At 41.2% G+C, this 15,889-nt stretch overlaps 2 protein-coding genes across 8 annotated transcripts in view; one reads left to right on the top strand and one right to left on the bottom strand.

Moving 5' to 3' along the window:
- Positions 1-15,889, top strand: part of LOC109531097 (piggyBac transposable element-derived protein 4-like) — a 62,758-nt gene that overhangs the window by 928 nt on the left and 45,941 nt on the right. For 2 of the 5 annotated variants that reach the window (XM_019895182.1, XM_019895180.1), the window contains exon 2: positions 6,542-6,614. In XM_019895182.1, coding sequence (XP_019750741.1) covers positions 6,575-6,614 — 40 coding nt within the window. In that variant the 5' untranslated portion in view covers positions 6,542-6,574. Of the gene's footprint in view, positions 1-1,763; positions 1,836-3,627; positions 3,639-6,541; positions 6,615-15,889 lie in introns of those variants that run through there. The other 3 variants (XM_019895181.1, XM_019895179.1, XM_019895178.1) reach the window with 3 other exon arrangements.
- Positions 607-15,889, bottom strand: part of specc1 (sperm antigen with calponin homology and coiled-coil domains 1) — a 51,792-nt gene continuing 36,509 nt past the window's right edge. For all 3 annotated transcript variants that reach the window (XM_019895149.1, XM_019895148.1, XM_019895151.1), the window contains 3 exons: positions 6,219-6,335; positions 4,711-4,770; positions 607-1,657 (listed from right to left, as the gene is read on the bottom strand). In XM_019895149.1, coding sequence (XP_019750708.1) covers positions 1,568-1,657; positions 4,711-4,770; positions 6,219-6,335 — 267 coding nt within the window. In that variant the 3' untranslated portion in view covers positions 607-1,567. The remainder of the gene's footprint in view (positions 1,658-4,710; positions 4,771-6,218; positions 6,336-15,889) is intronic.

The raw sequence follows: 15,889 nt of genomic DNA, 5'->3' as shown, positions 1-15,889 counted from the left end.
AGCAAGATATTCCCCATCCATGGGAATATTGAAGAGAATTGTTTCATGTTAGCTCAGCTTGAATGATTAATCGTGTCGCTTCAGGCTACATGGCACCAGCTTCTGACTAAAAAAAATAACAATCTGTGTCCAATCTGAAACAACACTTACAATACATGAATGGTCTATTTTCCCCACGTATTAGCTAATTTATTATTTTATTGTTTTAAGCAAAGCTTTGGGAACATATTGTTTTGATTGTGATATCTGTTTTCTCAGTATGAGCATGATGCAGTTTCGAAAGCGGGAAACTATTTTGTGTGCAATTGACAGTAAAAACGGTTTATTTTTACCTTTGTAATGATACAAATAAGTACATTTCAGCCTTGACGTTTTTTTTTTAACTTAAGGCAATAAATCAATACTTCTTTGATCAGTCTTTTTTTTTAACACTAGTATTTGTATTTCCACTTAAGTGCAGCGTCTACTTTTGCCACCTTTCACAAAAAGCCTTGAACCAAAAACCAAGTCAATAAAATATCTTATTTCTATGACAGTCAGCTGAACAAGGAGCCAATTTGTGCCCTCCTCACCTCTGGGATGCTTTAAATGAGTGTTAATAATGAATACAAATTGACATTCCTTTATTAATGCAACAGCTCTTAAAATGAATAACTGCACACATGATTGTGCACATGTTGACTCCTCAGGATGCACGTGAATAAATAAATGGTTTACTTCCAAAGCGACAATATGTTCTGAGAAGAATAGGAAAATATGTAAATTGTCATGTCCCACATTTACCGGGGTGCAATTACAGAGTTCAGATATTAAATCCAGCCACAACATCGGTGCTGTGAATGGCTCCCAATAGGTTTGGTATACAAAGCAGAGTGCCCCTTTGATGGAAAAATAATTCTTGTAACGATTCCAAGTTACACATGGCAGTGCGTCTTGGAAAATACAAGTAGTCAATTTCCACTGCTCCATGTTCTTTAACACCCAGCACAAGTGGATGACGCTTTGAAAGCACCGTAGCCTAAACTTTGAACATGCATCATTTGGCACAACATTTGAAAGTCACGGAACACTTTGAATTTTTTTTTTTTTTAAGGTACTAAAAGATGTTTGCTTTGTTTGGCTTTCGGGAGGAAAAAAAAAAACATCATAATGAATCTGAGATGCACTGCAGCCTTTGTGTTGTGACTGTGCCCTTGATGTTGTCAGTTTCATCAAACACTGTGAAATTTGAAATTCAGCACCTGTTGAAAGAAGCGTTAAAAAAAAAAAAACACAAAACAGTTGGACATGCACATTCAAAAGTTTAGAAGGGCCATTGAAATGCAAAAGTTCAAGTGCATTTCAGATTCACCTGAAAGTTTCACCCAAAGTGGACTTTTCTTTCACCCCAAGTCTTCAACTTTGCCACTTTTCGCCTGTAACAGTAGAAATGTGCGAAGTGGCCACATTGCGGTTGAACATTTTGCAGTAGAAAGCAGCTGCTCTGAAATGGATGGGCCCAAGTGTCCAGCACCAAACAGGAGGCGAGGAAAGTCCGTCGGGAAGGCGAATGTAGTGCAGATGCCAGTCAGGTCTCAAAGTACTTGTAGATCTGAGAGACGTACTGCATGACTCTCTGCCAGTCGGGCCGGTCAGTCTTCATCAGCTCCTCGATGTTCTGCTCAGAGGAAACACCGATGCAACATCAGATACTTGAACCAGATTAGTAGTAGATCATTTTCGCACATTATTTTTGTGGTGCTCCAAGTTATGTCTTATTTCAGAACCACGAAATAAGAATGCGCCTCGAAAGGATTTCAACATCACCAACAACATTGCTATAATCCGACAACTCCGTGAGTCTCACAAGACTGAATAAGTTGACAGTAAAAATACAAAAACAACAAAGGACAAGCACAGATGCGCACAGTCATGTATTGGTTTTTCATTTCCTTCACAGCCATGGTGAACATAATGTGATCCTCATGACTGCCTGATCCTAAAGGAAGCCTTGTGTGGGTTTTCTCCGACTTCTTTCCGCATTCTAAAAGTGTGCTTTAAATGTTAATTGATGTCACAAGTGCTCTAGAAAATAGATGAATGGGCCTTCTTGTATACAACATTTAGGTAAAAATGTTACTGAAAGACTGTCAATAGAGTTAATAAAGGTTTTATGATAGCGACATCTCCTGCAAGAAAAATGGATTCTAAATCCAATCGGAGCCTCCCGTGTTCAGTTTTAAAGGTTCCCACTGCATTAAGTTCGACAAGAAAAAGATGAACATTTCCAATCTTGTAGCCAGATGCACCGCAAAAAAAAAAAAAAAAAAAAGTGAACTGTGGTCAGGATGGAACATTCTTTCGCATTACGCAGTCCTCATGGGGGTCCTTCTGTCTCTTGCAGATACAGAAACAGCTCATTTATACACACGATAAATGAGCTGCTTATTTGACTGATTTTTGGACTGAATATAAATCACTTTCACGTGTTGTATGGCGTACCCTGAGACAAAACACTGCTGTTGTCCATGGTGATAAGGTGGAATGTAAAAATTTATACCCCCAAAAAAAGACACATCATAAATCATAGCTGGGTTATCCCCAAAAAATATCTACTTGCTCCCGACTGGCCAGCCAACACGAATGCACAAATTTACATTTCTGGCATTTCATGCTCGGAATGCGGCAGGTTGCTTTTCTGCTGTCAAACAGATGAGAGGGGACCCCACTCGCGCACTCCCGATAAAACAGATTTGGGATGGCTTGAAGGAACTCAGACTAAACAGCTGGGCGGAAGAATTCAAGGCTCTTGTGGAAGATACCAGTCGGATGATGAAATAGCAGCAGGAGGTCCAGTTCAGGGCGGCCCGGTAGTCGAGTGGTTAGCACGTCGACTTCACAATGCAGAGGTACCGGGTTCAATTCCAGCTCCGGCCTCCCTGTGTGGAGTTTGCATGTTCTCCCCGGGCCGGTGTGGGTTTTCTCTGGGTACTCCGGTTCCCTCCCACATTCCAAAAACATGCATGGCAGGTTAATGGAACACTCCAAATTGTCCCAAGGTGTGAGCGCGAATGGTTGTTCGTTTCTGTGTCCCCCGCCTACTGCCTGAAGACAGCTGGGATAGTCTCCAGCACCCCCCGCGTCACTAGTGAGGATAAAGCGGTTCGGAAAATGAATGAAGGTCCAGTTAAAGTTCAATAGCATCAACTCATTTTGGCAATTACTTTCTGACAAACTACTACTGAATAGGGATACTTGGAGAGGACATTTTGACTCTAAAAACAATTGGGTCAAAAATAACCCAACTATCGGTCTAAAAGGGACCAACTGCTACTTGGTTCAATTTGACCCTTTTTCTTTTTTTAATGTATTTATTGAATTTTTTTTTTTTTAATGAAACAGACATCAAATTTTGGGGGCTGATTTGTTTTTATTTATTTTATTTTTTTTCTTTTTTAACCCAACTGTTTTCAGAGTGTACATACTAAAAAAAAGGTGTGTTAGGGAGGGGCCAGCCAGGCAGCCTTTTTCGGCCAGCGTCTCTCACCTGAGGCTCGCCTGCTAATCACTCACCTGTAGCTCGTTAGGGCTGAGATAAATTGGCTCCCTAACTAATCCTCAGCGCAAGTTCGTGCCGCAACCTTATGCAATGAGCTCTGGTAAGCATCGCCTGAAGTTTTCGTTTCCTGTGCAGATACTTTCCCCCCCTCCCTGTGGATTCCTCGTGCGTCTCCCTTGAACTTTAAGTAAATCCCAGTTTGGATTTTTTTTTTTTTCCCTAAGTTGACTTTCCAAAGGCTGTAATAAACAACGGCAAGTTTTTGGCTTACACCGTTCATGTTTGTTGTCGTGCGATTGTGGTCACACACAAACCCCACCATGCTGGGTTGTTTTCCGAACCCACCCACCGTGGACTTGGAGCAGATTGGGCTACTTTAATCCAAGGTTGGGTTCAATATTTTAACCCATCAGAAAAGTTTCGGAAATTGGATTTGGGTGCCCTGAAGAGCTGCAGAGGGTCGTCATTTTGGAGTTTTGGGTTGTGTACTGAAGTTTAATGTAAAATTCTTAGAGAATGTCCAGTTGCGTCCCGAGGCAAGACCTTTTACGCTGCATGCCAATTCCAAGTCAAAGCTGACCCTAAGAAGCTAAAAATGGGTGGGTTGAATCAGGAAGGGTATCCGTTTGTAAAAGTGTTGCCAAACGTATCACTGAGGGTTTGTGTGTTATTTTTACAACATTGGACCAATCAAAAGTGTTAAATGGCTTGTGCTCTTTGACAATGTGATGTTAATGGTTGAACAAACGTACTTTTTTTGGGGGGTCTCTTAAAGTTATGATTTTTGGAGGTACAAGCATTCCCATCCATTAGACCCATCGGTGGGTTAGCTATTTCCCCCAATTTGGGTCACATTAACACCTGCGGTTTTAAAAGTACAATAAGACCTAGGACTATTATTTTGACTTCAAGATGGCGCCGCGTGAGTGGCTGCCTTTCCAGCAGCTCCTATATTTTGTTGTTGTACTTCTTCCATTCATAACTTTGCTGCTGTGAATTGGGAATTTCTCCATTGCGAGTCTAATAAAGGTTTTCTTATCTTTCTTATCTTATCCAGCAATACAAAAGTAGCTATGCGAAAGCACAACTTGAGTCAAGTAGCCCCATAAAGCATCTGACAAATGCCTATTCTGAGTGAAATTGATGAAGTAGTTTGTGCCATTCCAACTCACCAGGGAAGGTTTGATGCCAATGCTCTCGGCAGCCTGAAAAGCCAGAGTCAGATTCCGGATCTGAATGAAAAATTAATCACATTGTCACATTTCCACACCACTCATTGGATTGCAACAATAACACATGAAGCAGTCGTCAGTATGATTGCATAAAGGTGTAAAAATACATATAAAATGGCGACAAGGGTGACATTTCGGGAAGATTATTAGGTCGATGCATAGGAAATTGGAACTGGGTTTTGTCCAGTTTTGCAGGGCATCCTTTCATTCCCCCGTGTTACAGTATAAAAAATGTAGTTCCAATTCTAATCTAAAAAATAAATATAACTTCCTCCAATCTGTCGGCATTTTTGGCCCATGTCGTAATGCCAAGTACCCTTACAAACACAACCTTTTGAAAATGTCCTGCACTTTGTCCCCTGGCTTGCCCCGCTTATCCCATAAATTGAAGCATGCGAGCTCCTGAACTCATGATGGTTGCCTTCAAACTAACCGGTCCATTTTCGGATGATCAAATACTCCGCTACAAATTATATTCTTAAATCCGTTCTGATGCAGTCTGGCTGGAAAAGAGCATGTTTGCTTGTGACCTGCCTAAAACCCGAGGCCATCGATTACAATCTTGGGTAAAAACATCTGATGATAAAGGGCGAGAGGGGGCAGTAATGAGATTAGTGGAAGGACAGATTACACTGGAAAGAGCTGCTTGGCTGTTTGGGGCCCCGAGGGTGAAGTCCCTCAGCAAGAGTTATTAAAGTCAACTCCTGTCTATTGAATTATTCAGCACGGTGGCAGCGCCGTGTCTCCGTCATCAGCTTAATGTAACGCGCATGACTCATTTGTCACTTAGAATGAATAAAGTGCAGGTGTCGGACATTTCTATTAATGCAGCAGCCACAGGACCGGTATGCTGCTTGGAGCTAGCAACACACAAGTCTTTGGATCTCTCCAAACTATTAAAAAGTCCAGTCGCTAACTTTATAAATGAAGTATGTCGTGCGGTTTAACGGTGGAAATAAAAAACCCCAAATGTTCCTCAGATATGAGCGCCGACTGCCTGATTGAAGTTCAAAAGAGATTGACGATACCCTCGGGATTATTATTTTTTTTTCTGGAATGTCATAACCTTGGTCCCATGAAAAGATTGGCTTGTTAAAACTTCAAATCGGAAAGATCCTTGATGACACGACAACTACGCATAAACACTGATTGCTTCACTTGTAAATGTGGAAACTCGTGAGAAACCGATCACTGGATCCAACTATGCAAGGGAGTCGCTATCTCTACAGTATGTACAGTATATATGTACTGTAGACACACGCGATATTTGTAAATATTGTCCACTTTATCTTTCACAACAACCCCACCATAAAAATACAAAACAAATGCGAGCTTTTGTATTCCCATGCATTCATCCAGTATGGGCATGTGTTAAGTCAGCTGACTTTAAACATATGCAAGAAGGAATAAAGTCAGTCGTTGCTGAGTGTGTATATGTCTTCCTGTACCTTATCTTGACTGATGAGTTCCTGGTAGGGGATGTGGGCGGGCAAATATGTGTGCAGGAGGGCACAAAAAGCCAAGCCATCACTCCAACTGCTGCTGAAGTTGGTCACATCAATATTCTGTCCCAAAAAAAAAAAAAAAAGACAAAGGTCACTGAAAAAAAACCCAAAGACAAAATGACAACAATCTGAAAGCCTCAAGGAGAGGCCATGAAAGCAGCTGTCCTCGAACAACAATTCCTCTGGTTCTTAATGGGACATTAATGTTAACGGATCTTCTTGGATCCCCTTTTAATCCTCTGGTGTGCTTTGTGATTTCCCCTCAGTGACAAGCATGCACAGAAGCATGTTACGGGGCCATGAAAGCAGATGTCAGAAGCACAGTACAGACGGATGAAGGTAAGGTCACGTTTTAATAATACTTCACGCGGTTACGTGTCTTTTGGAGCACATCAATACATGTTTGTGTTTTTTTTTTTTTAAACATTTTTATTTTATTTTTTTTGGTGATGTGAATTTTCCCTTTTCTGCATAGCCTAATGCTGGCTTCTGAGGTGTTCAGTTAGTACATATGAAATGGACGTGACTTGGTTTCGGGATGACATCGGAGTCATCAAGTGGGCGATAAGATTGTCTGCTCTCCTTAAAAAAACAAAAATATGAGTCACTGTAACGTTATGCGCACTTGAAACATTTAATTGAGTGATTCGTTGGCGTACCACTAGAGGGAGCATGCGTAACACCAGCCGCACTGGTAACCCCGCTTTAAGAATGACTGATCAAAAGAAATCAAACTGGCTTTCTAAAGTGTGCCATTGAGGGGGCGTGGCCTAGGGAGTGAGATCTGGAGCTGCAGCGACCACGGTTCGTTCAGTGTTAGCGTCAGCCTCATTCTCCTTGCAAGTGTTTTCATTCTGTATTTTGTGTGTATGACCGGCAAAAACCGAGACGTGAATACATCTGTGAAGCTGAGCCCCATTGTTTAACCGTCGAGGTGTTCTGTATATGTCTTCGAGTCAGCGTTACAGCCCGGCGACAAGTGACAGATTAGACGATTGTTTACGGACGCTTTCAAGCTTGCCGGTCATCCGTCTGTGCCCCGAGGTCCAGAGTCCAGCTGATTTTCATTCCAAATATCTAATCAGAGGATTGATCCAAACCAGTGACTGCAGGCCAATGCAATTAGCGACCTGATTGGACACCAAAGCTACACGGCTCCCTGGGGAAACGAATGCACAAACAAAATCGCTGCTTTCAGCCCGCACAACCATGAATAATGCCTTAACTCCTAATGAGACATATTTGGCTTCCTGGGAATGTCCCGCCATTTAAAAAAAAAAAAAAACATGAAATGAGGTTGATCAAACAGAAAATGCAAGAGAGAGGCGGTTATGCTTCAGTGTTATGTCCACTATTCATAAACTGAAGTATATCCATTCCATCCATTTTCTGAACTGCTCATCCCGTTCGGGGTTGCGGAAAGCTGGAGCCTATCGCGGCTGATTTTGGCCAAAAGTCAATGTACACCCTTGACAGGTCAATCACAGGGCACTTATAAAGAGGGACGACATTTCCCATGGAAGCCCGCCATCTGAATCTGTCCACTATCAGCAGTGTTGGACAGTAACCAAATAGTTACTCACATGCTGGAGTACTTGTACAGTTTGGATGATCCGTACTTTATTTTCCTGATTCGCCCCCTCATTGTACTTTGAATCCAAACATTTCTAAAAGGTCAATTTCTCTTCATATTGTTATCACATGATGTGTGGAAGTGGTGTTGCCGGAGATGTCGCTGATACATCCGGCCCTCAGTTTGCGCGGTGACCTTTTAGGTAAAATAGAAGCCAGCGAGAAAGGAATATGTCCCGCAGCAGTGCGCCGCAAACAATGGAATCATGCTTCTCTTCTCCCTCACCGTGGCCATACCCTAAATTCGACATTGGTACTCACAGGGCGTTGTTTACTATGCAAAGGACAGACTGTTTTGTACTTTGCATACTTTGGTATTTATATTTTAAAAGCAAGTACTTCTGTACTTTTTACATTGAACTTATCCACTTGGACTTTAAATTTGAATAGCATTTGACCATGAGAATCTGTACTTTTGACTCAAGTACGATTTGCTGTGCACTTTATCCGAAGCTTCCCTAAAAGGTAAGAATTCATTTTTAATACCCTTGGGAGCCTCACATGGCTGGAAGGATCTGTGTGAACATGACTTCCTCATTTTCGACGCTGGCTGGCTGACTTGAGGATCTCATGATGATGTCATGATGGATTTATTTGAAAAGGTCCGTTTGAATTCTGACAGCTTGTCAAGGCAAAAACAAGCAAAGATCAAAGATGACAATAGCGGCTTCAACCCACGGGCACAAACAGCCCGCGTACATTATCGAAATAGGAACCCAGTACTTAAAAATCCAGACGGCACCGGACGAATGAGGAAATGCACTCGGTCCATGTTTGAATGGATGCTTTTTGTGTCACATTAATGTCATCAAAAGCTAAGAACAACACACGTATTTCAAATCAATGTGCTTAACCCTTTCATGCACCCTGTAACCTGATAAGATGTCCACTGTAGAAACGACTCTGCCCGAAAGGGTTCATCTTAGCATTTCAGTTAGCATACCCAATGCCCTGTTCATGTTGGGAAACGGTTGATGGGAAATTACAGGTAGAAAGGGAAAGTGGTTTGCCTTCGCCCTCAACCATTCATCAGTCATGGCATCCATGTTGAATCTGACGCGTGCAGTCGTGGCAGGCCTCACGACCTAACTACCCCATCTTGCTGCATAGGTAGCCCTTTAGGACTGAAATGATGGCCTGAAGTGGGTGGGGATAATAGAGGCCAGCAGTAGTTGTGGAGTTTCAGAAGAGTGGCATGCATGCTAAAACAGCAGTAGACAAGAGCAGCTCGCTGGGCGCCGGCTCAGAAAAGCAAACACGGCATCAAGCGACAGGAAGCGTCTAGCTTGGCACAAAAGGCAGAGCCATGGATTTTTTTTTTTTTTTTTTTCCTCCGGGCTCAGAAGAGAGAAGAAGGGGATTGCTCACAGGGAGGACCGGGCCGGCGATGAAGAGCAGAACTTGTTAAAGTTGCTTGGAGGCCTTTGGTCAATGGAAACGCTGATATGATTAACCTGCACGGCTTTAATTTTAACAGCCAATAAACTTCAAAAGTCCTGCCAGTCGGCATGTTTAAGGCCAGAGAATGTGAGACACTTTGCTCCAAACTATCACTTAATCTCTCTAAACCTATTTGGGTGACTAGTAGTGTGAATCTAGTGTGAATAAATAAATGTGCTTCATTGTACCCATCAAGTTTTTTTTTTATAGTTAATGAAAACTACCGTAATAAAAAAAAAACACTACACAGAAAAAAATGTGTTGAATTTAGTGAATTTTATTTTTTTCCTCTGGCTGCACAAAATAGAATTATTTGGATTTAGATGCATCTTTTTAATTAGCTGTAACTGTATAGTCCACTTAAAAAAAAAGTCTGGATCCAGATGATTTTATTTTGCGCACCCACTTGACGAAATAAAATTAAGTAAATTCAACACGGCATTTTTTTTCCCGTGTAAAATCCAAATACATTTTCATTCACATTTTCGCTCATGAAATAAAAGTGCTTAGAAAAAAAAGATGACTGAAACCACATCTTACCTTTATAAGACTAACTAAACCGAACTGTAATTGGGTATTGCTGTATGTCCGTACAGAAGGAATTGAAGCTTACTTTATTAAACGATATTAAGAGACTTTTTTTTATAGCACTCGACATATACTCTGCATATTTTTAAAAAATCTAATACTAAAACTACGAACAAATGAAAACCGAGCGCTTTCAAAAACAAGAATAAAAACTGACAAAGTCGCTTTGAAAAATAATTTAAACTAAATGGAATAAAAAAAATGTCAGAACTAGAAATAAAATTAACTATAATGAAAACTACAGTTTTATCACTCAGGTGGCCATATAAAAGGCTAATTAAAATAGATTTAGTCTGGGTAAAAATAAAGGCACACTTTTAAAACACATTGGCAACTCATTTGAACAAAAAAAGAAAACCGCAACCATAAAACAGAGTAAGCACTGTACATATTGTAGCGCTTGTGTACATGAATGTGCCTTTAAGAGGCGGTGCCTAGAGGCTTCCGTATGATGTCAGTGGGTCTTAGATGTCCTCATTGTGTTTAACTGTTCCCCTGGCATTCAATAAATAGTTGTAAAGTAAGTCAAGATACCACCGCGTACTATTACGATACCAAGCTGTTGATGTCAGATGCAAAAGTGTAAAAAGAAAAATGGCTGGAAACAGCCACACTGTCAATTGTGACACGTGCGGTTAAAAAAAAAAAAATGCCATCAGACTAAAAGGATGAACGCAGGAGACATCGGCCTGAGAGGCTCACGTGACGGATGAGCTCGGTATGTTTCCTGTCAGACAATCACTTTACCTCACCACCCACGAGCACAACCACAACAGCGACCAGGCAAAAAAAAAAAAAAAAAAAGGAAGGCATGACAAAAGGACGGACAACCGAATAGTAAAATCAAAGTATAGAAACATGAACAAGAAATGACGGTCACAAAGTTTGACTCCCTTGCGGCACTCTAATATCCAAAATTGTTGTATTGAGATATTTAATGTAGTACCGTCACACACATGAGGTCATCACAACTTTCCATGCACTAAAACTTAACACTATAAGTATCGGAGTCTGGCAAAGCCACACCCACCTAGGGGAGCCACTCAGCAAGATCCCCCGGACCTGTTTTTGTATTGGACGTTAATCTGCCCTTCAGGAAACATTTCATATAACCCAATTTTCCTTGAATTACATAGCACAGCATTTCCTGCTATTGTTATAATGGGGTTATTTAACAGAAGCTGTGGTCTCAATACTGAGTCAGCACATGAGCGGGTGTCTCAAAAAGCTCTTGTTCAAGCCAGACAACTGCCGCTTTAACGGTGACTCTGCAAAAAAAAAAAAGTTGCCAGCTATTTGTGATGCATTTACACCAGTGACCCAGATCGCTATTCTCTTACTCTATTCCTGCGTTCCTGAAGTGGAAACAGCTGAACTATAAGGGACCTATGCTTCGGGAGTGGCGGGCCACAGTTCGAATTAAAAAAAAAAAAAAAAAAAATGGCATCTAGTTTTTTTGACAGATAAGTGTCTGCTTCCTACCTACTGTCGGGGTGCCCTTGTGAAAGGCCTCTAAACCTCTTCTCCAGCAGAAAGGTCAAGAGTGTTGGTGTTTCCCTTTCACTCTGACATCTCCCCATGTGTGTATAAGTAGTTGTTTCCCTTGAGGTGTTACAATCGGTATAAATTACATTTACACACACAAATTTACACTAATGATTCAACATTGTTTTCTCATTCGGTGTCTGATCTCCATTCCTTCCACTCCTGGGGGGGGGGGGGGGCGGTCCGTTCCTGTCTTTCTACGGGTTTGTGTGAGAAAACCGTTTCCCAGAAAGGGGCCGGATGAGCTGTGCTCTGAAAGGCCCAGCTGGGCCTAACATTTCGAGCCTTTGCTCATTGTTCCCATCTAAAACAAATAGGGCCTTTATTTTTGTTTGGCTTGTACGGTTAATAAGAAAATGTGTCTGCCGTCTAAAACGGGACATCAAAGTGCCTGCTGAATAGAAAGGAGACAAAATGTGTATTCTAGGAAGCACGCCGCACAACAATCAAATCCAAACACGTCGAGCATCACGCTTTGTGTTCGTAACAACGTCAAGTTGAGACGGGCAGAGTCATCCATCTCTTGATTGAATGATTGTTAAGTCAGGGCAGGTATGCGAAGAGCGAAAAAAAAACCCCAAAAAACCTAATATGAATAATTTTGTCATTAAAAAATGAATAAATAATTAATAAATGAGGCTTTTAAACTAATGAACTATGTGATCTTTTTTTTAATTATTATCAAGAAATGGTTTAAAAAAAATGACAATGATTCAATCATTGTCATTTTTTTAAATAGTTCATCCAACTGTTTGCTCTCATGCAGGGAGGCAAAGATATTTTACATCTTACTCAACAATCTCAAAGCACATCCTTAAAAAGTGGATGCACACGTGAATTATGTACCTTCGGCCATGTGGTGGAAAAACATGAAACGGTTCTGCTTGTCACTACACGTCGCTGGCGTAGACGATGAGCGGCGACGTCATTTGTAGTACATGAAAACTGTTCAGATGTTTTTTTTTTTGATGAAAAAGTAAGCCAAAGTATCACGAGTTCTGAGTCTACCTCAGACCCAATGCGCTAATGACCTCTTTTGAACTCCAATTTCCTGCAATTGGCCCCTCAGCGTTATGATCTCCTTTTAAGGCAAAGTCAATCAGAGTTAGTTTAAGAGCCACACTCATCGATTTGTGGCCACGCATGCACATACCGCTCCCACTTACGAACACACTCGCCTAAGTTCACCTGAGGCACAACCCGATGCATGATTTAAAGCACGTAGGCTATTGTCTCTCCTTTCATCATTTTTTTTTTTTTTTTTGCTGTTCTCAAACACATTCGGTAAATAAGCATGCGTGTTTGCACAGCCCCATGTAAGATGATAGGACACAATCAGTTCACAAGCTTGTGATGACAGCCCACCCCCATTCCACACACACACACACACACACACACACACACACACACACACACACTTACCGCTATGTCTCCTGCTCCATTATTGATTCAGGTATGTGTGACATCACGCTTTGTATGCAGATATAATCACACAGACTTTCTTTGTACATCACCGCGCACAATAGCTCACGTTTCCCGTTGCACTTTGCAATTAGGCTCCTGTCTGACGGAAAATTTTGCCAACGGTGCAAATATATTGGAAACGCAGGCAGTTTGGTTGGTAACATTAACTCTCCCATTAACCCTTTTGAGGGACAGCAGTTGCTACAGTGGACAGCTTATCATGTTATCAGGTTACAGGGTGCATAAAAGGGGTTAAAAAAAATTCAATAAAAAAAAAAATTAATGTTATTATTATGCACAGTTTCAAGATTTCCACGATTTTCCTTGATTTAACATGTAACCGTAGTAAATATCAAATAAATTTTAGTTGACACGGGTCAAATCTGACACAGGAGAACCTCAGTTTTAAACTGTACAAAAAATCCACAACATTTTTAATATGTCATTGTTGTGTATTTTGGGTCACTTCAGGAAATGTCATCTCAAAAGACTATCTTTTAGAATATTTGTAGAGCTGTGAAATTGGACTGGAAGAATATATCAGGATTAAACGGTACGTTCAATTACGTAGCGCAGGGGTGTCAAACTCATTTTTGTCGTGGGCCACATTGTAGTTCGGGTTTCCCTTGGAGGGCCGTTATGAATTTTGGGAAACCATATAAATGTTTACTCACCTCCACATATTACATACACAGCGCACAACAAATTGATGGATAACTAGTTTTAAAATCAGAAGTCAAGAATAATGACTGTTATTGTGGATTACATACGACAATTTGAAATTTGGGTTCAGACTTTAGCAAGCATCATGGAACTTGACATGCTTGAGTTGCTTTCGCGGACGACATAAAATGATGTGGCGGGCCAGATCTGGCCCCCGGGCCTTGACTTTGACACCTGTGACGTAGCATGACGACAATATTTTTTTTTGTCATGGACAAATTCAAGAGCTTCATGGTTGAACTATTGCAACGTTGGGTCTGGAGCCAAGAAGAGGTTTTTTTATTTATTTATTTTTAATGTAAATGTACTGCTAACTGCACTGACCTTATCACAGTCCAACATGGCCGTGACAGACGGCCACGAATTGTCCTGCTGATCTGTCCTTTTGTCCAGAGATACACACAATATGACAGATCCGTGGCACCGTGCGATTAAAGTGTCTGTAATTAGTGTCTTCCTATGGACAGAGGCTTCACTATAACAACCTGACCTTTCGCAAGATGTCGAAACCCGAAGTGGCATCAGACAATGAACATATCCCCCGTGCCGCAATGAACTGGGGTTCACTTCAGTTTGCATACTAACTGTTGCATAAACGCGATACTTCACACAAGTAAATAAAGCGCGCTAACATCCGTACTTGGAGCAAACACACGCAAAATCAGAGACTCCGCACCTGACCTAAACATTTTTTTTTTCGCTCCCTATCAATCCCAGTTGCATTTCTCTCATCCTGGATGGGCAAAGTAAACATGCAACAAAGTCAGAGAAGGAAACGGGAATTCATCATGCAACTATCCAACCAGTCAGAAAGTCTTCCAAGTATAAGAGCGTTACAATGGCTGTGAAAGTCGAGGTTCTTGTCTGATTATCAGGGACAGAATCCAATTACAAGTTGGGCACATGGCGGATGTGGACTAAATCCATAAACGCTAGGATCACTGTCTGAATCAACGACGAGCGCCTCCGAGGGGGAAGAGATTTTATGGAGCAAAACTGAAAGGGAGAATCTCAAATCTTAGAGTATTCTTCAGACGTGCAAATAATGACACAGGTTGACTCGGCTTCTTGGGGCTCGGGAGGCTAAAATGGTGCTGGGCCTGACTCGCCAAGAGCTTTAGCGAGAATTTTGTTCCATATGAGAATCAATGGGACCAAGCCCCCCCCCCCAAAGATATTTATCTGAGGAATGCAGGGAGGGTACGCTGTGCGAGGACATCAGAACAGCTGCGACTTCACTAAATCTTTTTAATCCTGTCTAAACTGGTTTCCTAAGCTTGATTTTTGTGGACACTGGGAACACGAGGCCGCACTGATCTCTGTTTTCAATGACAGCCTTCCGAGACAGCTGGTTTTAAACTGATTTACGTTTATTGGCCTCCATCTAAAAATCAAATTCAATTCCACATATGAGCCATCTCGTGTTTCATGTAGTACACCACACACATTTGCGTGAAACTCTGTCCTAATGGGCCAGCATCTTATCAGGCATGCTATTAGTGTGCTCGCTGGTCAACCTTATTAGGCAACATATTGTCATCACAGAGCATTCTGTGTTTTATCAACACGTGCACGCACACACAGCGTGGCTATCATACTTTAGAGGAGGGAGATGTCTCGTATGGCCGATTAATAATATTTATTGCAATGGTAGGCTACGTTTGTTGTTTGTTACAATCATGACATGGCAGATGCGCTCTCGTTGGTTCATGTTCGGGGTGGACGCTGAAGTTTGATATGCGCAGAAAGCTAATGTCTGTTGTAGGTGAGGAAGGATGAGTTAAAATGTCTTTGTGAAATACTCTAAATAATAAAATAATTTATCTTCACTTTAAATGGTATTGTGTAATTAATCAGCCGTTTTTAACAAAATACAATGGATGAATGAAAATGAAATGAATACAATTATTTGTTTTTACTGATAGTCAATTAACCAGAGATGCAATGAGATAAATTTAAAAAATAGATGAATACATTTTCGATGGACCAATTTGGGGAGGTAAAAATTTATGCAACAAATATTGATACAATGGTGCCCATGAGCAACATTTTCCACACGTGTGGTCCAGCCCCCGTGACGTTCTTTGAAATGAACTAAGACAGATTTCTCTGCAAAAGCAAAAAATAAAAAATAAACTGCAGACATAAACAAAGAGCGAAAGATAAAAGAAAAGTACAGTACACAATCACACATGTATTAATTCAGTATGTCTGTAATACTG

Source organism: Hippocampus comes, unplaced genomic scaffold (assembly GCF_001891065.2).
Source record: "Hippocampus comes isolate QL1 unplaced genomic scaffold, H_comes_QL1_v1.1 scaffold177, whole genome shotgun sequence".
NCBI lineage: Eukaryota > Metazoa > Chordata > Actinopteri > Syngnathiformes > Syngnathidae > Hippocampus > Hippocampus comes.
The sequence above is the reverse complement of the archived record's forward strand: the minus strand, read 5'-3'. Positions and strand labels throughout refer to the sequence as shown.